We start from the raw sequence: 26,298 nt of genomic DNA on the forward strand, positions 1-26,298 counted from the left end.
TCATCTTCCAGCCAGAGGTTGGGGGTTCGATCTCCAGCCATTGTGACCATGTTAAAGTGTCCTTGAGCAAGACATTGAACCCCCAGTTGCTCCTGACGCAGAGCCTTTCCTGCGCAGGTCTCTTTTGTTAAAAGCCCCGATTATAAAATCACACATGTAACTTGTGTCACAGCTGCATGTCCATGTTCAAATTGCTAAAGAATTCAATGAGTTATGAACGGAGCCAAATGCAAACACTAGCTGATGTATATCTATGGTATTGACAACTAGATCCAAAGAAGAAGCATGCAAGCTAACCCATCCATAGTTTGCTGTACTATTTTGCAACACCGTGTGCAATAACCGAACCAGAATTTACAGTTGGCTACAATGCAATGCATTGTGAGAAACCCCCAGAAAAAAAGAGGCTGCGGTGGAAAACATTTCAAATGAAGAATGCAACAATTTGGTGAAGTTAATGGGTCACAAGGCTTGCAGTTTTTGCACGTAAGGGTTACGCCACTAAATATAAAATGTTATTCACTTGAAGTTAAATCGATATTTCGCTCACGCTAAAAGACAAAAGGTGGACTGTCCTTAACACATGTAAATGTGTTACAAACGTCATGAAATAAAATCTGAAATCATAAACTTGTCTCATATTCATCTTTCAACTGAAACCCAAATATCTTCAATATACTACAAAATTAAAGAAATTGACCTTGCCGTTCCAACAATTTTGGAGGTGACTGTAATAAATCCAAACCAAACAAGATGAGTTCTTTCCATGGCTAAGAGAAGTCGATGCCTTCGTTTGAAGGGAGGCAAACACCGTACTTGATTGATGTATCAGTTGTTAAAATCTTTTTAAAAAGAGTTTATGGTCGTGTTTGAAATAGTATTTGAGGGCGTTGTCCTCTGAAAATGTACGGACCTTTTCTGGCTGAGGGTCGCAACGGCTTTTTAGATGTTTGTGTTAATCGGTGCCCCTGGTGCCAATTACTGTGCAAGTCACAGGGGGGTGAAAGGATACCCTGATTTTATATTTAGACTTTGGCTCCAACCTCAAACAACCCGGCACTATAAAAACTCATGTCACGCACCAAAAATAGATCCTATTCGCCGGGATCAAAGTGGCGCTGTGCCCTCAAAGAGATGCCTCCCTTTTGCTATCCATCCAACCATTTTCTATACCGCTTGTCCCCACGGGGGTCGCGGTAAGGACGGTTAAAAAAAAAAAAAAACGGTGTGAAGTGCAATTATCTTTATTCATATTGTTGACACACTGGCATCAAAGACTTAACTGCTGAACCCATTGCAGCACTGTTGCTAATCAAAACAGCAGCACCACCACCGATGCATGTCCCTTGAAGAAATGAAAGCCTCCCACAAATGTCAGCCCTGGTGATGCTATTGTTGAGTGGATATAAAAGCGTTAACTGCTAAGTTCATTTGAACTCTATTGCTAACCAAAACAGCAACACTTATGTAGAATGTACAAAGACTCCCAGATTAATTTAAGCGTCCACCAAACCATCTCTCAGACAAACATGAAATAATTGTCAGCAGCAGCACTGACTAACAAATACACACACAGAATCTCTACAATGTATTAAAGTGTGCCCTTGAAGAAATTAATGCCTTCCCGAAAACCCCCCCGATGTGTTTTGGACTGATTGCATGCTATTCTATTTCTACATCTGCAAGAATGCCATCTGTCTTATGTAAGCGTGCGTGTGTGCATGTGTGCATGTATGTGTGCCAGCTGCTTGCCGCTTGTGTAACTCAAGTGCACATCAAGGCAGCGGCGTGCTCTGATGAATCAAACAATCTTTTACGTCGCCGCCATGCGCATGCTGCCTTTGAAGCACACACACGCCGCCGTACCCTCGGCTCGCCACTTTCAACTCCTGATCAACACTCCATTCCTCAGGCCCACTCCCCTTCGGTGTTGGTTTAAGCCTCATGGCAACCTCCCTAACTAACCACCAGTACTCACCAAAAATTCCCACATCCCTTTAATGATGCCCTGCTTATGCTCTACTTGAGGAAAAATATGGGAGATTGCTGTCACATGTAGAACATCATTCAATACTTGTCAGAAATCTCCTCAGTGCCTTCGATGTTGCCGTGGGCCTCTTGGAAGACTCCATCACCACTTTCCGCCAAGTTATACTGAAGGAAGAATATGGGAAGATTGCCGTCCGTCACGTCACGATGCCTCAACAAAAAAATTCCAAATTGCCTTCACTGTTTCGGTCCTAAGGAGCTGCTGTTCCGCCTGTTTTAGCAGTTCATCCTGTTGCAATACACCTGATTCAAATGATCAGCTCATCGGCAAGCTCTGTAGAAGCTTGACTGAAGACTCTGAGACTCCTGTCGAGCTGCAATCAGAACAGGAACCCCTTCAAATGTGGAGGTAGCATTTTGTCACAGAGCCACCAAACATCAATTAGTACAGCGGATTAGTCCATGTGGCACATTCAGCAGACACATTGCCACGTTTGACATCACCTGGTGCAAAGTGCCAAACGATTCAGCAGGTTTTGAGTGGTGCGAGGCGGGCACGGCTCCAACACAAACATGCACACTGAAGCACATTTCAAAGCCCCTTGAGTGTCAACATAACGCAAGTGTGTGTTTGCACAACTGTCGGCTTCTGTGATTGCGTGTGTTGCGCATGTACTGTGTGCGCGCGTCTCTCTGGGAATGCGCCGCGGCTCTCGTTTTCAGCTTCAAAGACGAATCAGCATGCTGCAGTGCAAGGCGTCATGCTGACAACTTTTCTTTGATCAGCAACACTTTACAATTACAACAATGTCAAATAAAAAGCCAGGCGCTCATCACCGCAACACCATGACCCTACTTTGCTCAACACAATCACCACTCCTACTCTTGGTAGCCTCCCAGACCAGTGTTATATGCACTATACTGTATGAAAAATACACAAGATTGAGATTGTTGTCATGTGCTTCGTAAAAAATTCCTGCGACTCTTTCAGTAAAAGAAAAATGCACAAATTTTGCCAATACTTAAAATGGCATATTTGTCATACAGCTGCTGTCCTATCTGGCCCTCTAGTGGTCCCCTGGCAAGGGACAGATTATTATGCCAATCACTCAAAGGAGTACCAGAGTATCAATCTGGAACTGCACCACCGTAATCTGTGTGGGATTGTTTCTTTGTGATTGGTCCAGTCATCCAGTGGTGCGGCTCGGAGAAAATCAGCGGGCTTGGGACAAGATGGATTCTGATTTTGTTTTTGTGAACTCACAAATATTGCAAGAATTCAGTTTGCAGGCAAGGCTACCCTGGTAGCACTTACAAAAAAAAACAACAACAAAAAAAAACGGGCCCCCTCCATCATTTAAATTGCCCATCTCTAGTAGAGAGTGGGTGTGCCCCCACAGTCTTTGGTGGTGCTGCAACAACTGGCCCGTAAATGTCATTAAAACACAAAAAGATTCCTAGAGGAGAGGCAAAGTAGATGGAAAAAAAAAAAAGAGGAGGAGAATGTGAGCTCTTTGATGGATGCCGACAAAAGTTTGTAAAACTTCAAACGGGGTCTTTTCTCCCATCATTGCACACTCTTCGCCCTCTTCTCCAACTTCATCTTTTTGGGTAATTCTCCTTTCAAACTGTCTCGCTGGAGGAGCACGGAGGCCTAATAACACAAAACACTCAATCCCTGCACTAACGAGGAAAAAACTCCTCAAGAGGATGGAAGACTCAGTCACGAGACGATCCTATTAAGTGTGTGTGTGTGTGTGTGCGTGTGTGTGTGTGTGCACGTGTGTGTGTGCGTGCGTGTGTGTGTGTAAAATAAAGTGGACCACTCTTCACAGCAAGAACCTAAAATGACTTATGGGCCTGGATTTTATTTCAAAGAAAAAAAAAACCTGATGGACCACGTAATTTGTGGATAAGGTTAAACAAAAAAAAGTTAAAACAAATGTAAAATATGCAAAATAGTTATAGATTTTAATAATAATCATTTCCAAATGTATGATTTATTTTTAGTAAATCGACACGCTAATAACATGAACTGCCCGAATAATTCTTGCCCATTTGATTGAATGAAACTATGGAAGGTATGAGAAACTAGTTCTCTCAAAAATCTTCAGGGAAAAGTGTTGATTTTGCGGAGAACAATCCTGAATCTGTGGAGAGCACATTTTCTTGATTTCCTCCGGCCATTAAAAAAAAAAGACCTAAAAATTGTAAAGCAAATTACTGCAATAATCAAATGTGAATTATTTTAGAAAATTATCTGCAAAATAAAAATACTATGAAACATTGTGGTCATAAAATAATCAACACACTATTTGCTTTGTCCCCCTTTTTTGTAACATTCAAACATTTATAATAAATCTAATTATAACAAACTTATCAGTTATTTATTTATTTTTAAGTACTAAGTGGATCCAAACGATTTATTTTGTGCAACCACTTCACGAGATGTTTTTTTTTTTTTTCCAAAACTGTACGACCTCAGGGTTGTTTCACTTAAGAGGTTCTGCTGAGGGGTTTTGTGCATGTTTGTGTGTGAATGTGTGCGTCGCTAACAATAGCTTAGCACATCTAATCCTCCAGGCTACATAATAGCCACTAAGCTGTCTATTCACAAGTACATGCTCTGATCAGTCACCCACATTCCTTCCTTTTGCACTTTTTTGTGGTTCTCCCCTCCTTTATCCGTCTCCTATTTTGTTTTCTTGTACAAGAAAAGAAAAAAAGGAATTACCACAACATCTGCAGACATTTCCAACCCAACCATAATTGAGCATAAAAACAAAGTCTTGGCGATAGAGCAGCTGTGGTGCTGCTGAACAGTGTACAAATGTGATCATCAATCTTCGCAGCCATACTTTGACCACACACACAGACAAAATGCAATTTCGTGTCTTCAATCTCGCTAGTACCCTACATACGTTTCAACTTTGCGTTCCACCTGCAGCCCTTGATTGCTTTTATTCGCATTCATCTCTTTGTGTGATAAACGTTTGTTGGGTGGGTTGGATAGTTACCAGAATGTGCATGACAATGAACGAGCACACGAAGGACTGGAAGGTATGCAGCTGAGAATGCTCAAGCATCTTTTCTCATTTGTTGCTTTCCTAAGAAGAGGGGGAGGAGGTGGCGAGTGATGATGTCACATCTCTTTCAAAGTCATAGATCATTTTTGAACAATGTGTTATTGATCACAAATACATGTACCATTCTATTATACTTGTCTATCACTCCAGACTTCTTCAGGCAATTGCTCTGTTCCTCTGCGTGTACCCTGTCATAGGCTTTCTCTGAACCTACAACAGCACAATGCAAATCCTTCTGACTTTCTCAGCACTGCTCCCTCAAGGCAAACATCGTATGGGTGGTATTTTTCCTTGGCACAAAACCATCACGCTGCTCACAAGCTCACTTGACCATCATTCAAAAGTATCATTATTTGATCTGATCAATACCAAACCCTACAGAATCGCACAGGTTCATTGTAAAGTAGTGCACAAAGAATTTGAACTGTGAAGTGTTACCACGATTGCCACATGACTCTTTTCTACTGTATTTGCAGTGATGATCAAGCCGGTGTTTGAATAGCGACAGTATCTTGATGTTCCAGACATGTTCCAGCTCGAACCATGCATGCATTGAGCTATTCATCTGATGACATCTCCTGCGGAAGCTCTGATGAAAAAAAAAAAGTCCATTCTTGACTTCTTTTCTCCCTGCCATGTCTGGCATCTCTTTTAGCGGAGGTGAAACGAGGCAGAACCAGCAGAGGATGTGGGACAGACAGGCGTGAAATGGAGGCCTGACCCGCTTATTCTCCCATGGAAGCGTGTCGAGTCAAAGCGTCCACGTGTGCATGTGTGAGTGTGTGTGTGTGAGGACTACTTTGCCTCCATTCCACTCGCAAAAACATCTTTTGAAATGTGACTCAGCCTGCACACTTTGTTTCATAGAAGCCAGCATGTTTACATCTCGCCGTCATCACTGAGGCTCCAGGATTTCCGCCCGCTGGGACTGCCTCTGGCTCGCTATAGGGGCCCTGTGCCGATTTTGACCCCAGGACTACAACTACACTAGCTTGTAGCCAAAATCTGATTTTTGGCCCATCCACATTAAAATTGGATGGCTGGGGTGTTGTCTCAACAGTCACAAAGCACATAAAATCCGATGTTTGCAAGACAGATTGAAACCACATTCCGCAAGTTGTTTGATATCTCAGTCTGAATGCTCTAAACACGATGTGGATATTCTGTCAAATCTGTGTAGACAGTCAGCCTCAAAAAATCTAATTTGACGAGGAATTTGATTTGAATCAGATATGCCTGCAGTCTAAACCAAGAAAACAGTTAAGTGTGTAACCTTGGTTAAAAAATAAATACAAAAAACAAGTCAATCATCATATCAAGAACCAGTGGGGAACCAATCAGTAGCCAAGTATAAAACCAATTCAAGCAGCAGTAAAACACTGAGTCAACATTAATCAAGAATCAAGTAAAAAAAAGATAAATAAAATGAATAAAGAACCACACCAGTCCTGTCTTCATAATGTGACTCGATACAACCAGAATATATTGAATATTGTATCACTAACCAACAGTAATTAAAAAAAAAATCTTGCCTCTTGAAGTCATTTGTGCTCATGTGAGGTAATACCAGTTCACAGTCCACACAGAGACATAAACACACACAAAACCAAATTAAAATGCGTGTATTGGTGAGAGAGTGTGTGTGCGTGAGGCCTCCAGCAGTTAAACAAATGCGTTTGCCCGCTGCATTTTTTTGCCATTAGCAAGGCAGCACCGCATGAAACCTGAGCACAAGAATCCTGCAAGACATAGTAAACACACACATACAGAAGAGTGGTCCAGATGGTCCACTCGCCTTGTTAGAAAGTGAGTACGTGACAAAGTGACATCGGGTTATTTGAGCTGCTTCCTACACACTACAGTCACAGTTTGTTGGAAAAAAAACCCCAACTAAAAACGGTGACGTAAAATGTTACCGTATAAATATGACACACATTCAACTACTGGTAACACAAACACACATATATAACAAGGATTAACGTCCTTTATAAATTAAATGTATTGTGCTATGCGAAGCATTATGGGAACTGAGTGGTGAGAGCAAAAGACAGGCTATGTTGCTATGCATTGTTGCATTTGTTCTGTTCATCAGCATCATATAAACAACAACAACAAAAAATCAAGAATGTATGCTCTGTCTTGATTGGCATTAACAAAAATGTCAGCCTCATGAAAATTGTTTTCGAATTGAGCAAGCTACGGCTTATTTTCAAAGCACATGCATTAGCTATGGGAACAACACCGCTAGATAGCATTAGCTAAACTAGCATTAGCATTTAGATCAGCTCAGGCAGTTGGAAAACTTCAATGGCTGCAAAGTTGCTCTGTGGAATTGTATTGTTGACATCCAAGTTTGACTGCTGCAGTAATCTCAATAATCAGTCTTATATCCCTTTATTTATTCACATATTTAGGGTATAGCTGAGCGCCGTCATAAGGCGTCATATCAGAGTTCTTCAATGCTACGTGAATGCCACCCAGCATTCAAATAGGGAAACTACGGACTACAGTACCAAAGAAAAGCGATAAATGAGGTGGACTACTAAAGTGATAAGGACCTGAAGAGAGAGGGACAGAAGTTCTTGAAACATGGACAATGGCCAGCTGATTTACTAAAGGACTCGGAAAGAGGTGTGAAAGGATGGGATCCCCAGGGATTGAAAACCGGAAGAACCAGTGGATGACTGGCAGGATAGTAGATAAAGACAGAATAAAGATCTGGACAATTGAGGCAATAATGAACTGTAGACAGAGAGCGAGCAGGATTAATGACCTGGATGATGGAGGGCGGGGACACAGCGGCTAAAGGTATAAAGGGACGAGATATTGAGGAATTAGACCCCTAAAGAATCAGCGGTTTTCTCTGGGACGGACGGTTAATGATAGGATGAAGAAACCAGAGCAACAGGTGAATGGTGGACAAGGACTAAAAACCTGGATGATGAAGAGGTGGGACAGCAGCAGAGGCATGAAGGGATGTGAGACTGAGGAATTGAAAGATGATTGTTTGGAGGGACAGTGGGTGGTAGGACCAAGGAACTGACGCTGCCACTATAAAGATATGGGCGAAGGAAAGATTATAGACATGGACAGCAGGAGAGTGATGGAGATAAAGGGAGAGGATACAGATGGCTTGAAAGAGTAAACAACCAGTAGATGTTTGAAGGAACAATAGAAAGAGGAACAGAGAGACAAAAATGTAGATTGTGGAGGGTATAGAGCTCTGATCTTCATCTGCAACCTGATCCCACATGTTGGTTTTTGTCCAGTGAACAGCTGCAGTCTCACTTGGGACAATGTCAGATGGAAAAATCATAAAGTGCTACTTGTAGACCAAAGCAACAATTCTACGGGCCACCTGGGCATTATTCACAAAGCTTCTCTTTTTCACATTTAATGTCAGCGGTATTCCAAAATGTACTTAACCGCCTGGCTTTACAGCCTTTGCTCAAAACTGTTGATAAAAGTTTAGCAGAAATCATGGCCTCAAGCCTTTTAGCATATGGTGTCACAAGCGTGGAAGTCTTTGAGTTGTTTGCCACTGGCCTCATTGGGACCTTCAAAGCAGATTCTTTTTCTTTTGGGATGTCTATGTAGATTTGAAGGTAAAATATCATTTGATCCATTTTGCAACAAGCAAAATGTGGAAAAAGTAAAGTGCTGTGAATACCTCCTACTACGGCTCTTACTGCACAGAATCGGTCTCACTGCTTTGTCTTTAAGCCAGGACGAAGAGTTTTACCATTCATGTCGCGGTGATTAAAAGCACATGTCATGTGTTACAGGCCAGCTGCTCAATCATCGTACGCCACACACGCGCCAAACTGCTTACTTCCTTTTTTCCTCCCCGCACGTTTCCCATCGCCGATCCAAACACACTTCACTATTGTCAGCACATCTGTTTAAGACTAGTTTGCAGCACTCACCTTCCACTAGGCAAGGCAAGTTTATTTGTACCACGCCATTCATGCACAGGGAAAATTCAGAGTGCTTGACAGAGGTCAAGAGTAATGATCTAAAAGGAAATTAAATGAAAGGTATGAGTAAAGGTAGACAGTTAAATGCCAACAACAAAAAATACACATTAGCAAGTTAAAATCAAAGTAAGACTGTGAAACAAGGAAGTTATTTTAATTTGTTCAAGTGGACAACGTTTTTAGGCTGGATTTCATCTCACTACCACTTTGAGCTGATCTCAAATGTTCAGGTAGTTTGTTCCAGAGTTGAGGAAGATAAGAATACAATGTTGCTTCACTTTGTTTGGTTGTGGTTCCAGAAACACTCAGTAAGCCTGCACCCAGCAACCTGAGGGGTCTGTAACTTTCATAGGGAACCAAAAGGTCATGAATATATTTAGTTCCAAGACCATTTAGAACTTTGTAGAGCAACAGGAAGGATTATAAAATCTTTCTTTGACTCCCAAGAAACCATTGTGCAGCTTTTAGGACCAATGTGATTTGCTCTACTTTTCCGGTATCAGTAAATATTTGAGCAGCAGGATTCTGCACTAGTTGTAGCTGCCATTTTTTTTCAGACCTGTAAAGCCCCCCATTACAATAATCCAATTCACTTTGTTGTGTCCTGTTTGGAAAGGAACTCTTTGATTATATTGATGCTGTCTATTGTTGGAATGTGAATGTGAACAGTTTGAACTGGTCAAGAAATATGCTCGGAGGTAAATTAGTTAGTAAAAGAATCTGATGAGTGGTTTCCAAGATGTCTAGAATTAGCTGAACAGTTTGAAGTTGGAATGGTTTGAATCTAATGTGATATACAGACGGGGCAAGTGAACAAGTATTGTTAAAATATCAATTTTTGGGGAAATTTATGGAGGAATTTGGGGAATGTTGGAATTTTTGGAATGTGGAAGTAGTTCCCAAGATGTTCTGAATGAGCTAAACAGTTTGAAGTTAGAATGTAAAAGATAAGGAACTTTGCTGAATGCATCATCCACTTGAATGTTTATTCAGGTGGAAAATGTGGAATCGTGGGAAAATTGGGATTTTTGGGGGAATGTGGAAAACTGGTGCCCAACAACACTATAGGCAGTTTTACTGAGTGATACATAAGTAAGCATTTATACAAATGTGCTCTGTCCCCCCAAAAAAGTCAAAAATTTTTTTTTTCTTTTCAATATAAGGACGGTGGAGGACAAACATTGGGCAGCCAAAACGGACAGACAGCAGCTGTACGCCTGGATGTCCAACATGACCCAAAACTTCGCGGCCCCTCCCCTGCCAAACATGCACACACGGCTTGTGGACGGAACTGCATGTATCAATTTGCAGGCTGTAGCTATGTTGTTTACATCAGTAATTCCCAGCCACTGTAACACGGTGCGTGGCATATCCAATTTCAATCAATTGTTCCCAAAAATGTCTATGTAAGCCTACTACAAATAGTGTATGTCATCTATGCCAGCGAGCAAATTATACAGTATAGTTCTGGGCAGAACAATGGGATTATTTTTTCCAATGTAAAAATATGGGCCTTGGCTCAATGAAGATTGGAAATCACTGGTTTAGATACATGAGGACACCTCCGACCCTCTCTGTGTAGAGTTTGCATGTTCTCCCTGTGCCCGCGTGGGTTTTCTCCAGGCACTCTGGTTTCCTCCCACATCCCAAAAACATGCTTGGTAGGCCAATTGAGCACTCCAAATTGTTCATAGGTGTGAGTGGTTGTTCGTCTCTGTGTGCCCTGCGATCGGCTGGCCACCGGTTCAGGGTGTCCCCCGCCTACTGCCCGATGACTGCTGGGATAGGCTCCAGCACGCCCGCGACCCCCGTGGGGACAGGTGGTATAGAAAATGGATGGATGGATGGACATACATGAGGAAAGCAGCCATTATAGATAGACAATCAATGGATATAAAAAGTCTGCACACCCTAGTTAAAAATCCCACATTTTTGTGATATTAAAAAAAATGACACCACAATAAATCATTCCAAAATATTTTACGGCCTTAATGTGAGTTGTAACTTGTAAAAGTCTATTGAAAACAAGCAAGCAAACAAACAAACAAAAACAAAAACGTCTTTTATCTTTCTGAGAGGAAGAAAAAATCAGCAAATGTGATAATGTGTTTGCAGAGGTGTGCACACCCTCTTACAACTCATCTGGCTATGTTCAGAATTAACCAATCACATTGATACTGCCAAATAGAAAATCTGAACTTTAATTTTTGCTGAATCAGACCACTTTAAATGGTGGCTGGCAGCTGTGACTCCCATTCAAAGCAAACGTAACCACAAATATGTTTTTCAATGGAGTGGAAGGTTAGCTTTAAGGTCACATTAGTTGTGGGAAATGTTTTGAAAAGATTTGTCTTGGTCTTATTTTTTTATATCGCAAAAAAAATTTGAACAAGGGTGTGTACCGGACTATAAGCCGCACGTGCTTTAAATTAAAAGTGCTCATTTCTAATACCTGTTTTACCATAACAAATCTTCTTATAATATCATATAAATCATGCAAAATCCATAGATAAGCCACACTGGACTACAAACAGCAGGGTTCAAAGCTTGTGCAAAAAGTAGCGGCTTATAGTCCTGAAAATACAGTAATTCTCGTATCCACCGTGCGCTGCTGTTTGCGTGTGTGTGTGTTGTCTCAGACACTATAATTAAAGATGCAAGACATAACGTCTGCTCAATGGTGACATCACCTCTGGGACGTGCCCACAACATGACATGATGAAACACAAAAGTCCCGCCAACAGAACCACACATGTTGAACCCAAAGCCCTGTCGTTGTTGTTGCACTCACCGATGATGATGAGCGTGTAGTTGACGCTGACGCTGCCGAATCCGTTGGTGGCCTTGCAGACGTACGCGCCGCCGTCGTCCGCCTCCACCTCCTTGATGCGTAGAGCATGCTGGAGCACCCGGAAGCGTGTCCAGCCGCTGTGGATGTTGCGGCCGCTCTTGGTCCACATGATGAGCGGCGGTGGGTCGCCCTCCACGGGGCACGGCAGCTTGACCGTGCGGCCCAGGCGCACGCTCTGCCGATGGGACACTCGCTCCGACACCCTGGGGGGACCTGGGATGTTGTGGGGCAGTTACATATATTAAACATCAAAATATTAAGCACTATTACGAATAATACATGCTCATAATAAACATTTTTAATTGTTAATTATTTTTAGTTTTAATGTTCTCATTCAGTCTCACAGATGCAGTAGATTTTAAAAATATTAGGGCTGAGTAATTTCAGGAAAAGACTGAATTGCAATTTTTCTGACAGAAATTGTGACGTCCATTCAAGTTTCGAATTTTCCCCCACATAAAGTTTCAGGCCTATATTTACTGTGTACATTAATATTTACACATGACTGAAAGTGACATCATATCAAAACATTAAAAGCTATTACAGTACGCATATAATTGATTCAATAATGCAAGAACTACTGCTTGCTGATATATAAATATTTAATTATGGGTAATACTGGAAGTAAGATAGTTTTTAGGATGTTTTTATTAACCAAAAATGTTTTACCTTTTACACAAAAAAAAAAAAAAGAAAAATCAGAGAGAATTGATCAAACGGTGGTGGAAATTTTGGGAGTGAGAGTGCAAATTTGGAAAAAAGAAAAAGGGGGATGGAATATTGCAGATGAGCAGAGGACAGGAAGAGAAGGAGAAGGAAACAGAGGAGGCTGTGTGACATCTTCTCACGACTTCTTCAACAATGGCCAAACATGCTGACATGTACGGTGACTATAAAGAGAAACCGAGTTTGTTTGGAAACTTGTCACCAAACCCTCACTGCTTTCTGAAATAGTCTCCGGGTGGTCAGCAGGGTACACCCCAATCGCGGGGCACACATAGACAAACAACTATTCACACTCATAATCACACCTCCGGACAATTTGGGGTGGTCAATTAAGCTACCACATATGTCTTTGGAATGTGGAAGCCCAGAGCCCATATTTGAACCCAAGACCTCTGCACTATGAAGTAAATGTGCAAAGTAGTCTGAAGCTGAGGCTAACTCACTGCTTGCGAAACTAGAGCCACACTGAGGTGATAGTGCTAATTGGTTTTAGCTAATGCAAGCTGAACATTTCCAGTTACCACTGTCTTGTTTTTTTTTTTAAACACTCCACAAGTTACTCCCATTCCCTTTGCCATTTTCTTCCATTCTTCCATCCCAACAGATTGAAATCTCATTCCCACCAAAAGCCCCCCATACCTTGACCAGCCCCGCCCATGACTCGCCCCTTAAACAACATGACCCTCTTGAGACTGTTTCTCCACATCACTCCCCTCGTCCGAATCATTCACACTCTCCCTCTCAGGCCGAGTCATATATCAGTGGTTTATCGCTCCAGAGTGAGTTTTATACACACACACACACACGCATGCGCGCGCGCACACACACACACACACACACGCACACACACACAAACACACTAAAGCTTTGCAGGAGCAGGACCTCTTGGTGAACTGCTCAAGTTTTGGACAGTTAACCAGTGAAGAAGACAGCATCGCAACCTCCTCAAGGGAAACTGATCTCAGTTTCTCTGTCAATGTTTGTGTGTTCGTTTGTGCCTGTGTTTAGTGTGTGTGTGTGTGTGTGTGTGTCTGTGTGTGTGTGTGTAGTGGGGTTTTAGACTGCTCCAAACTTGCAACATAAGCGCTGTATGGTTGTAGTGAACGCAATTCAACTCCCTTTACAGTAAGCAACAATTGGGCCAGGAGTGAACAATTTATCTAAAAATGAATTGAATTTTATGTTTTAAATCATTGAAAAAATGGAAGATTTTTCTTTTTAATTATATTTATTTTGTCTAATATTTCAGGATTTTTTTGTTGGAGAAATCTAAAATATCCAATATGCTTTGTTTATCTGTTCAACAAGTTTTTTGCCTGATATTTTATAATTTTCTTCCTCATAATTCTGCAAATAACCCCCCACCCCCAATAGTTTGTGTGTGTGGGAGAATGTGTGCAGGAAAGGAAAGAAAGTTGCAGTTGTCTTTTACAACTTTCCAGAATGTTTAGCCCATTTGGCTTTTATATTACTTTTCCATGTGACATCCTGCAGCACCTTAAAGGATGTTTGTGTGTCAGTGCGCACTTCTTTGTATGTGTGTGTGTGTGTGTGTGTGTGTGTGTGTGTGTGTGTGTGTGTGTGTCAGTCTCTTGCACGTGCACATCTGTTTTCGTGCTATATTGTGCAGTCTGACGAGGGGAAGACATAGTGGCAATGGCGGTAATTTTGTCAGCATTTTGTCAGCCTGATAACGTCGTTGTTGCCAAAGTTGAATGTTTTTGGAAAACACATGGGATAAACAATGTCTTTGTGCCATGTTTACGCTTCAGCCAAGGCTGACCTGACAATCACTGAGTTGTGAGACTGTATGCATATGTGCGTTTGTACGTACTATGTTACCTTAGTGCCACCTTTTAATTTCATCATGGCCACTCCACAGAAAATGTTCAAGCTCCGCCCCTGCGCTAATCTCACAGCCCTCGCTGTTTGTATGGGGGAAAGTACCGTAATTTTCGGACTATAAGTCGCGTTTTTTTTCATAGTTTGGGTGGGGGGGCAACTTATACTCAGGAGCGATTTATATACATATATATGGTTTTCTTTCACTTTTTTGGGCATTTTATGGCTGGTGCGACTTATACTCCGGTGCGACTTATAGTCCGAAAATTACGGTAGCCATAAATGGAAAGAAAAGAAAATACTAAATCTTACCAATGTTTTTGCTGTGCTAAAATAACAAAAAGACACAGCCGACTCGGAAGGTTCCGAAGGGTGCATCGCAACACTGCTGTTGTTGTTGGCTGGGAAGCCAGACAGGGGTTTGTGTTTGTGTGCGTCAGGGAAAAAGAATGACTATCAAGCTTTCAGAACAGAACGTGAAGTCACGCTAAACTTGAGTATATAAGACTTCTCGTGGCTGAAGTTACTGATGGTGTATGGGGTGCACTCTGACTTGTGTGCTCAGTGACGGTGTGTATGTCGGTGTGGTTGGTTGTTTGTCTCTATATGTGCCCTGCGACTGGCTGGCGACCAGTTCAGGGTGTCGTCTGCTGGATGGATGGATGGATGGATGGATGGATGGATGGATGGATGGATGGATGGATGGATGGATGGATGGATGGATGGATGGATGGAGTTCTCGTGACTGCGACTGACTGGTGACCAACTTATGTATGTTATGCCCCACCTCTCGCCTAAAGTCAGCTGGGATGGGCACCAGACGTTTCCACATGAAACAGGTGTTAAAAAATATATTTTATGAATATTTTAAGATTATTATATCATTTTTAAATATTCCCACCACAAGTTTTCCCCCTATCTGTTTTTTTTCCGTAGGTGGGGGGCAGGGGTCATACTTTTGCATTTTATTCCTATTAATAATGTCGGAAAATGTGAGGTGCATTTTCGACACAAACAGGTTAATTTCTTTTGACACTTGACAGTTACCATAAAATGAGCGGTGTGAGGATTATTATTTTAGTTGTATTTTTTTAAATAATTGCTTGATTTTTTTCATGTAATTTTGTTGTATTTTATATTATTGTTAAATGTTTTTGTATTTTATAAAAAGTTCTACTTGCATTTTCTTATGAATATTAACGTTATAAATTAATTTATGAGAGGCCCTGAAGTTCCTTTGACATTTGTATGAGACTCGCTGAAGTACATAATTTATTTTACATTTGTTTAAGTATTGTCATAAATAGAATGAAAAAGGCTCATCTGTGAGGCAAGGGTTAACTTAACGATTTCATAAAACGAGATGCGTGACTACCCCCAAAGGCCTGATGTTAGTTGTCACAATGGGCTAACAAGTAGCAGTTAACTTGTATGTGTGTGTTTGAATGAATGTGTTTTAGGAGACAATTTACTGGGTAGCTGTCACTCAACAAAGATAATGTGTGTGTGTGTGCGTGCGAGTGCGTGTGTGTTTTAGGAGACAACTTAATCCGTAGCTGCCACTCAACAAAGATAGTGTGCGTGCATGTCTGTGTGTATGCGCGTAGGCATACTGTCATCCTGCACACACTCAAACACAAAGCCCGAATGGGATGTACAAAAGCTGCTTCCACCTCTAACAGCAGCTCGTAGCATGTCAGCCAGCCACGCCTGCCTTGTTATCCTGGAGGCAAGGGGCTTTGAGGGAGACTCAAAGGCAGTTGGATGATAAATAAGCTTCTATTCAAGTAGCCATGTGAGACAGTCTCTTGTTTGTGTCATCGGTGTCTTATCTACTGATTTCTTATTCTTCAATAATTTTTGTTTCTTGCTGTTTTCTATTTGCTTATTGATATGTAGTATCTCCTGTGAGGAACCAAAGACTACTTGTGTCTAATCCCATCCCTGACCCTGATCCTTGTTGGTCCTATCTCTGCCTTAGTAATATTTAGGATGTGGAACCTGTATAGTGCATCCTGTCAAGAGTGTCTACACACTCTTACAGCCAAGAATGTGTTTGCAGCGGTCACGCTGACCTTCAACTTCTAATGGAAATCAGAGCATCCTGCAGCGAGCGGACGCCTGTGTGCAAACTTCGACTGTGTCCAAATAGAGATCACCCAGTCCTGACCTCCAGTCCTGTGTGTGTGTGTGTGTGTGTGTGTGTGTGTGTGTGTGTGTGTGTGTGTGTGTGTGTATGTGTGTGTGCGTGTACGTGGGTGGGTGTGTCCTCAACCTAACGGTTATCAGCTTCTCTGGAGGCAGACGCTATTACTCATTAACGCAAATGATAGCACACACCCACACACAAGTGCATACACGTACGCACACACCACTACACAACCGAGTCTAACCCCAACATGTACACGTACGCGCTCACACACGTCCCAAACACACATGCACTTGTATATATTTGCACAAATGCATGTGACCATACATATTCACACACAGGGACGCACGTGCATGTAGCATGCACATACACAAACACACACATGCCCACACACACCTGCGGTTGTTTCCATGTTACCTCAACAGAGTGCCGCATGGAAGATAGTGTGGTACCTTGGCTCAGCAAGCCTCAACACATACTTTGGTTTTTATTTTGCTTTTTTTGGTCATAAGACATCATAACATTGTTAGGTGTCCGCAGAAATAAAGAAAATACCACAAGGGGAAAAACAAAACAAAAGCCAAAACTTGTTTTGAATTGAATAACTGGTTATTTGATTTTTCTAAAACGCAGCCCTTGATACGATGAAAAGTTCTTATTGAGTATTTTTATTTTATTTAGTAATGTTTCAAACGTCAAAAATCAACAAATGGCACTTTTGTACCCTGGCTAATTGGGTTAGTAAGCAATAAGCAATTACACCTAAATTTCGATTTTACTCACTTCGATACTATGCGACTTTCTGTCTAACGCGGTTTTGTCATGGAGCCCAATTTTTTTTGTCTTTTAATGGTATTTTAAATGGACCATATAAGGACCTTACGAAACTAATTGAATAGCGTGTAAATCATAGCGCTAGTGACTTGATAAATTTCCGTGAACAATTTAAAGACGTTAGATAATAAGAAGACTGGCTGTTTGATCTTTATGACTACTTTATTACAGTGTTACAGATACGTAGCTTGTTTTTGATTTGGAAAGGGGGAAGTTCGCGGAAGCACCTCATCCACACAAGTCAAAGAGCGTGGCCGGACACATTAGTAGAATAAGTGGCTGCTTTATTCTCTCTGCCATCCAATTCACATTGCATCAAAATGACTTCCTGAATCCGCCCAATATTGTCATCTGCGCATTGCTTCTCTTTCAATAAAATGTCAACAGACTCTCCGATGTGTGTGGCGCAAACGGACCCCTTCGACTGTCCAACAATATGCCTGACCTAAATTAATGTAACAAAGGATCCCTTCGGCTGCCTAAAAACATTCTAAAACTTTCCAAATAAACAAGACTGTCTATACAACGTGCTTTCGGGGTTAACGCGAGTCCCAAATTCTGGACCCCAAAGTCTGCGTAAAATCGAGAATTTGGTGTATTTATTGATTGAGCGATCGATTGATTGATTCATTTCAATAATGGTGACTAAATAAGTTTGAAAGGTGGGGATACTGATTCAGAAAAGTAAATCCTCATCCTTCCCACCTATGTTTGTGTGTGTGTGTGTGTGTGTGTGTGTGTGTGTGTGTGTGTGTGTGTGTGTGTGTGTGTGTGTGTGTGTGTGCGTGAGTGCGTGTGTGTGTGTGTGTGTTTTTTCTGGATGACTGGGTGGGGAGATGGACATTCCAAGCATGCACACAACACACACACACACACACACACACACACACAAACCACACACACACACACACACACACACACACGCAAACCACACACACCGTGCCCACCTCCCACATTCCTTGAAAATCCTGAGCTGTGACTAAGTGCATTTGTTGATCCACGTGTGTCTTGTTCTAATCTGTGGCCGAGCCCCAATTTTTCTGTCCTTTTAGTGGCTGGCTGAGACTAAAAACATCCAAAGAAAAAGCGGTCTTCTCATATAATGAAGTGTCATATCGGAAGGGGGCTTCCTTTCACCTTTTGCATGTATGTTGTACTGTATGTCAATGACAGTCGTGCCTAATGTAGTATTCGGGCTGTCACCCTCGAATCATTTTAGAATCAATATTGCTAACGACTCTTCTGACAGTCCTGGTGTTAACACATCTTTGCAAATAATACTTAGGTTTGATACAATTATTGTAAAGTGACGCTTTATTTTTGTATGAATGAACTAGTCCTAAAACTTTGGAGCCAGGCAGTAAGTAGTACATCTGTGCTCGTCTGCCAAAAGAGAGCACATTTCGGGCCGCAGCGAGTGTGCCAAAGGCCTGCTGTTGGAACTGTTACACTGCGCTGGCATGCCTGTTACACACTTTCCCCACAATAATCAACCATCAAAATAAGCTACCAAAGTAACTGACCAACAAATTACTAGAAGTAAACTGCAACAAATCAACCGTCAAATGAACTAACTAGAAAATCAAGTAGTTAGCAACCTACCAACCAAGCAACTAACAACACCCCAAGTAGTTAACCAACCAACCGACCGACCGACCGACCGTACCTAAAGAGTATTTTATTGTATCCTACCTGATGCCATTACATTGTGCTTCGGTATTACATATTGTTTGAGTACACTACAACAACATGCATGCCACGCCAGTATCCCAAAATTTTAGAGGCCTTGACTGACACTGGAGGACGTAACCACATTCGCAAAAACACACACAGGTGTATGCACGCACACACACCGACGTCAGTCAACACGTCATGTCCATTTGTCAGTGTGCGCTAATGTCTCTGTCTGCATGCTTTCTGCACTTGAATTTATATCTCGCACTATGATGCAAACAGTTAAGAATGTATGAATGTGGATGAGAACAACGGGGGGAAAAAAACACTCAACTTTGAAGTCATCAACTCTTGAGGATACAGTTCAGGGCAGTAGAAACGGCAGTAACTACATACTGAAAAATGGTGACTCTACAACTGAAGAGAATGATTTATTTAACTACTTCACTGGAAATTTAAAAATACTTTTATTTGGGGGGGTATTTCTTGGGTAAATAATCGGTTCAGAAAATGGATTGATGGATGGGCTTTCTAAATGACAAAAACGCATGTTTTTGTGTCGTACAATCTGATTGAACAACCCTGCTGTCCCTCCATGCCTCCTCTTGCCTTGTCTAAAACTCGGCGCAAAAAGCCCACAAGTGGCCGTGGAGATTACGTCCACGGAAGACTGGACAATGAATGGGGCTGTTGTGTCCTGCAGTGACAACAATGCCACCAGACCAACACAGGGATTACAAGCGCGTAATAATGAGTCGAGCACTGCGTCATGGGGGAGTCGTTAACAAAGGTCAAGCACCGTGTCCACCGCTAATACGTTTCTTCTGCACATCTGCTCATCTAAGGAATTAATCAACCAACTGACAACCAGCCAAGTAACAAGCGACCAAACAACCGAGTAACTATCCAGTCAACCAAGGAACAAACCAACCACCTGACTAACTACCCAACCAAGTAACAAACCAACCACCTGACTAACTACCCAACCAAATCACAACCAACCAACCAACCAACCAACCAACCAACCAACCAACCAACCAACCAACCAACCAACCAACCAACCAACCAACCAACCATCGCATCATTCTTCTTCTGCACATATACACAAATAAGTAATCAACTAAGTAACTGACATGCCATGAGCATTACCTACCTACCTACCTACCTACCTACCTACCTACCTACCTACCTGACTGACTGACACATCAATGTAACAAAGCAAACAACCAGGTAATGGATAAGCAATCAAATAAAAACCAACCAACCAACCAACCAACCAACCAACCAACCAACCAACCAACCAACCAACCAACCAACCATTTTTTTTACAATGTCATCATTGCCTTTCTTTACTGATTGGCTGGGAAGAATCACAGTTTCTGTACTTATAGTAAGACATGTGGCATCCATTTTAGTGCAACTTAACAAATACTTTGTTTCCTTGCACGCAAAATGTCTCTAAACCATACTCCATGACTATATAATTAACATGCACTTTTTTTTTGTACTTTGTTGTCTTTTATCCATAACTTCCTTTATAGTTTGGCTGGATTCCACTGCAGTCTAGTGAGGCATGCGGCCTCCATTTTGGCCCCCGTTCCCAAATATGGTTCCTTGTACTAAAATATTGCACGCGATTGAAATTTGGACTTTTGCAATGATTACAATGGTTGACCAATCAACCAAAGCAACCCAACTCGACATGAGAAAGGAATTCTATCAATTTCATGATGGGGTGACAAAAACAAAATTTGGTGTCTGACTACAGCGCCTTAAGAGCTGTGGTCTCTGCGGGCCCACCAGCATACACCCACCCCCACATCTCTCACACTACTCTCACATTCCCCCCCTGGTGTGGATTCCACATCAGCAGCTGGCACCGAGGTTGCGAGGTTTGAAGGGAGGGGAGATTTTGTGGGGTGGGGGGGCTGGGTTGGCGAGGGAGGTTCGCACATGTCAGCCATGCTATGCCACAACAATGACAGACAGCTTCTAATTCTGTCGGCCACATCTTATATTTGACTTGAGGTTTGGTCTTAAGGGAGTGCATCCGGACTGCAGCATGACTGTCGAGCGACAAACAAACCCACACAAGAAGCCTATAACATACAAAAGTAACAGGACATGGCTCGTAATCAGTCAGTGAATAAATCAGGTTGGATTACAGCCCTGCTGATGGTTAACATTTTGGATTTATGGAAGTCAAATTGAAGACTTCAACACTTTTTCAAGCTGCTTTGAACAAATTTAAAACATCTCATTGCCTAAAGTGGGAAATATGATGTGCAAAATACCACAATCATCAAAATACATCTAAATCTTGATTTTACTCGCTTTGATGCTACTTGACATTCTGTCTAACGCGGTTTGTTCATGGAACCCAATTTTTTTCGTCATAAATACATTTTCATCAGATGGACGATATGACCTTAGGAAGCTAATTGACTAGTGCATAAACCTTAGTGCTAGTGATTTAATGAATTTCCTTGAACAATTTAAAGGCGTTAGACAATAAGAAGTCTGGCTGTTTGATCTTTATGACAACTTTATTACACTGTTACAGATACATAGCTAGGATTGTTTTTGATTTGGAAAGGGGGAAGTTCGCGGAAGCACCTCATCCACACAAGTCAAAGAGCGTGGCTGGACACATTAGTAGAATAAGTGGCTGCTTTATTCTCTCTGCCATCCAATTCACATTGCATCAAAATGACTTTCTGAATCCACCCAATATTGTCATCTGCGCATTGCTTCTCTTTTAATGACATGTCAACAGACTCCGATGTGTGTGGAGCAAATGGACCCTGCCTGACCTAAATTAATGTAACAAAGGACCCCTTCGACTGCCTAAAAACGTGTCTTTCTAAAAAAAACAAGATGCAATTCCTAAATTCTGGACCCCAAAGTCCGCGTAAAATCGAGATTTAGTAGTTGTAATAAGAAAAAAATGATGTCAACGTTGGAGTTCCACAGGCACACTGCTTGTTGTGGTTGGTGTGGCTTTAGGGGGGCTTATGAAGGTGGTCTTGGGGGTTGGTGGGAATGCCGGAATTGTCTTAATAGCTTCTTTTTTAGAATGTGTCACAGCATGTAGCAGCCAAAGCTAATGCCCATAGTTGTCATATCAGCCATCTCCAAAAAAAACTGTCAAATTCCCCTTCAAAGATTCTGTTGTATGTGTGTGAAACTAACGTGTAGCAGCAAAATGGCATCATATTTCAAAAGGAGGCAGAATTGGTTTCGTGCTAATGTAAAAAGCAAATGCTGGCCCTTTGGACCTCAACAGCTGCCATCCAAATGTCTGCAACATCATTTTGACTCCTTGAAACCATTTGCTATCGCTGAGGACTATTCACATTCAAAGCAAAACACCTATTAATTTTAAAGGAGACTAGTTTATTCATTTTAAATGACATTTGACACAATACCATACAACCCTCTCATCACAGCTTTCGGGTTTGAGGTCCCTGTATTTCACAGATTTTTTTGGTCAGTGTTATAAATTTTGTATTTTCGCTCTTTGCTGGCATTTTGCGGCATTTAAAAAAATAATTTCCATAAATGTTTTAAAAGGGCAATGAATGAAGATGAAATAACGCAAGTTGAATCATGATATCGTGCCCAAGGTGGATTTATATTTTGCGGTTTTCACTTATTGCGGAGTATTCTGGAAGGCAACCCCCAAAATGGAGGGGGATTTGCTGTATATACTGTCTGCTTTGTATTTCCTGTCTCTGCTTAACGTGTTTAGAAAAAACTTCTATAACCTGCCCCAGAGAAACATAGTGACCTAGTAGTTAGCACGTATGCTTACAGCTTTCCTGTGTTTTTATTTTGAATTTTGGTACAAAAAGATGATTTTAGCAGAAAGACATTGATAAAGAACAATAAAAACACTTGTGAATACTCCACAGAAAAAGTATTTGTGTTATTCCACCTCTGCTCTGCCACAAAAATCGCGTACGGGTTGTATTTCAGAAGCTGGCTAATTCCCTTACAAATTGAACAACTGACCAGCTGACACAGCCAGTGTGAAAGGGGCTTTCCTGGTCATTTGGTCTCTTGTTTTTTTTCTCCCGCTGCCCGCGTCTTTCCTGGCTTCCCACGTCACTTCCTGCCCGCCTTCCACCGAGGAGGAGGAAATGCCCTGCAAACATCCCCCTAACAGCCTAATCTGATCTACTCATCTATGGCCCCTGTATTTACTTTTGGTCCCGTGGCAGCACGCCGCCTGGCTCAATGCCGCTTTGTTGTGGCGAGAAAAATCATCAGCGACGCAATCTCGGTGGCTTCCGCCCGGTGCTTAGCATCCGCTCATCTGCACGGGGCACCCTTGTTTGTTATTCTACTCGTGGGGGTTTGACCTTTTTGGGTCTAGTAATCCCTTACACGGGAGAAACTTTTCTAATCCTCGTGGCAATTAAACACAAGTACTGTAGCTAAGTATAAAATGTTATGGAAATGTTATTGTTTTCAAAGAGAGGAGTGGATGGCTTGATGCTGTTATTGCAAGTAACCTATGTCATCAAATATGACATGTTATTCACTATGACTTAATTTAATAATGTCCATTTCAATATTTTTGCTCAATTGTAGAGCGGATGGCTTCAAACAAAAGCTTGAGAACCACTGTTGTAGCATCTTTTCTGCGCAGACTCTGCCCACCCACCTCTCAGCTAACAAGACCACACACGGAGAGTCACGTACACAGTACAGCATTTAGTGATGCAATAGGTGGCAAAGGTAGTGGGACACATTCCACCTTTCCTGGATGTCACTGACCTCTGGCCCCACAGCACATCAAGATGGACTCCAGCAGCAGCAGGTGGAACAACACTGACGTCATCACAGAGGTTTTAGATGTCTTCAGCCTACAAAAATCAGCATTGTTGTCAAGATTACTTGTCCATTGTAATCATTCAATTCTTTACTCCTTTTCAAAAAAAATTCAGTGGTTTTAAAAAAAAAACAATAATAATTAAGTAACGTATAAGTGCACCTCAACACGTTTTACAGTAAGAACGCCAGGAGTCTCAGTTTTTCTGTTGCCGTGAGTTGGTTGTACTATGTGCTAGGATCATTTGCTTGGTGCGCCGCTTTGAGTCATCAACCTAACCTAATTTTTCTCATGTTTGGCCACATCATTAGGTGAGTGGCAACCTTAGTTATCTGTCCTCATTCTTGTGTTATTGTTTATTTTGGAAGTCATGAATAATTTTCTAATAATCTAAATTTACTTTATGCTACTCTTATTACAACAGTTTCTTTTCATAGTATAAGAACTTTAATCATCTGTTTTCAGTATTACTTTTGTTGCATAAAATGGTGATTCTATTTTCACTGCATTACTTTTTTGGGGATAAATTTGTGACTTTTTTCTTAATGCTATGACTTCACTCTTGTAACTTGAGTGTTTATCATAATAGTACAGCTTTTTTCTCATAGAATTACTTTTTATTGAAGTATTGCGACAATTTCTCTCAGTACCATTATGACTGTCATAATACTTTTGATCATAATATGGTTTTCCTAGTATTACAACTTTATTCTTGGGAAATCGCTTTTTCTTGGTATCTACTATCGTATTTTCTGTATTCTCACAGCATTAAATTCACAAAAATTATTGCAATAATTCATCTCAGTGTTAAAAGTGAAGACAATTGACAAGAAACGTAAAGGCAACACACATTACGTGTTTGGCTTCATGGGCCATATTAAATGATGTTGTGTGCCGGATTTAGCCCAGAGGCCTAGAGTTTGTCACACGTGGTTTAAACGGATGCAATACAGCTCATGGTATGGGTTCTCATGGTATGTGGCATATTTTCTGGTAAAAATGACATTTTACCATAATACCATGACTTTTTGTAGTTGTATTATTACTTTCCTCATACAACTTTTTTCTCATAAACACATCCGGCAACTTTTCAGCCTCCCCCTCACAGTTCCACTGTTTGTCATTTCAGTTCGTTCTCAACACTCCTTGGTGGAAAAATAGGATGAAAATAAAGCTAGAGGAAGATCAGAGGACACATCTGTCATTTCCAGAACTTTTAAAACAAATCATACAAGTTTGAGGGGACTGTGGGTAAATAAACCTGTCAAAATTAAACTGAGCTATCTCGCGACTACAACATTTATGATTTACAGCGAGATTTATGACGTCCACCTGTCCAGTGAGTGTCTCTTTTTCCCATGATTTGTTTTTTACCATTCTTTATGAAGAGTAGATTAATGCAGTGGTTTTAATACCGCTCATTAAATAGTTTATTTAGTGGAAACAATGAAACACCAGTCATAAATTACACAAGTCTATTTGAGCCTCGTATGCAATTTATTCTTAATATTACCTACTAAAGAGAGCAACTAGTAATGCAATAGATCATGAATATGAGAAATTTGAGGAAAATCACACTTTTGTCATTTTAATGTGACAGCTCTGCTTATTTTGTCATTGAATAACGTCACAGCAGAGCACTGATGTCAATTCTTTAAGTAAACTTTTTAGCCAACTATTATTGAATTAGTGGCGCACCTGTTTCAAAATAATGTGTATTTTTCACCTTTATTTATTACTTGTGAGGCCACCTGTTCGAAAATAACGTGTAACATGGATTTTACACGCACGGGAGATATTAAGCGACACGTGCAGACGTTTGTTAAGTGTATAATGTCACTTACTTTTCAAAAATATGTCGACCGGCCATTAGATGGTTAAATTAACTAATACTCCCCTCCAAAAAAAAATACACCGATAGAAAAATGACGTCAGTGACTTAATCCAGCAGTAGGATGTGCCTCTTGCTTGGAAATATGTCGATCATCAGGCGTAATAATGAGTTTTAGAGAAGAAATAAAATGAATACTATGTTAATGAGTCACACTGATGAGTGGAGGGGATATTGCATTAAAAAAAGGAAAGAAAGCTAGAAGGAAAAAAAACGCGCCCCGGGTGCTCTCCACTTAGTGTCCTCAAACTTTGAGCCCGCAGGCAGGAAAATCAGGGGACTGCTCGAGATGGATTGTGCCCGCCCACGCCCCGAACTTTCCACCAATCACAGCCGAGGCCAATCAGGGCATTGACCAATCAGAGGGCAGGCGCGTCGGAGGACAATTTTGGACCATGTTCTTTACAAAGATTGTCAAATAACAACGATATTCTATTAGACC

At 41.3% G+C, this 26,298-nt stretch overlaps 1 protein-coding gene across 2 annotated transcripts in view; it reads right to left on the reverse strand.

The window, feature by feature from the left end:
* Positions 1-26,119, reverse strand: part of fgfrl1a (fibroblast growth factor receptor like 1a) — a 35,734-nt gene extending 9,615 nt beyond the window's left edge. For both annotated transcript variants that reach the window (XR_005099114.1, XM_037261918.1), the window contains exons 1-3: positions 25,810-26,119; positions 23,911-23,999; positions 11,844-12,116 (exon numbers count right to left, since the gene is read on the reverse strand). Coding sequence is in view for 1 of the 2 variants with exons in the window: in XM_037261918.1 (XP_037117813.1) it covers positions 11,844-12,116; positions 23,911-23,999; positions 25,810-25,835 (388 nt within the window). In the remaining variant the exon portion in view is untranslated. The remainder of the gene's footprint in view (positions 1-11,843; positions 12,117-23,910; positions 24,000-25,809) is intronic.
* Positions 26,120-26,298: the final 179 nt, after the last annotated feature.

The sequence above is a fragment of the Syngnathus acus genome, chromosome 10, assembly GCF_901709675.1.
Source record: "Syngnathus acus chromosome 10, fSynAcu1.2, whole genome shotgun sequence".
Classification (NCBI taxonomy): domain Eukaryota; kingdom Metazoa; phylum Chordata; class Actinopteri; order Syngnathiformes; family Syngnathidae; genus Syngnathus; species Syngnathus acus.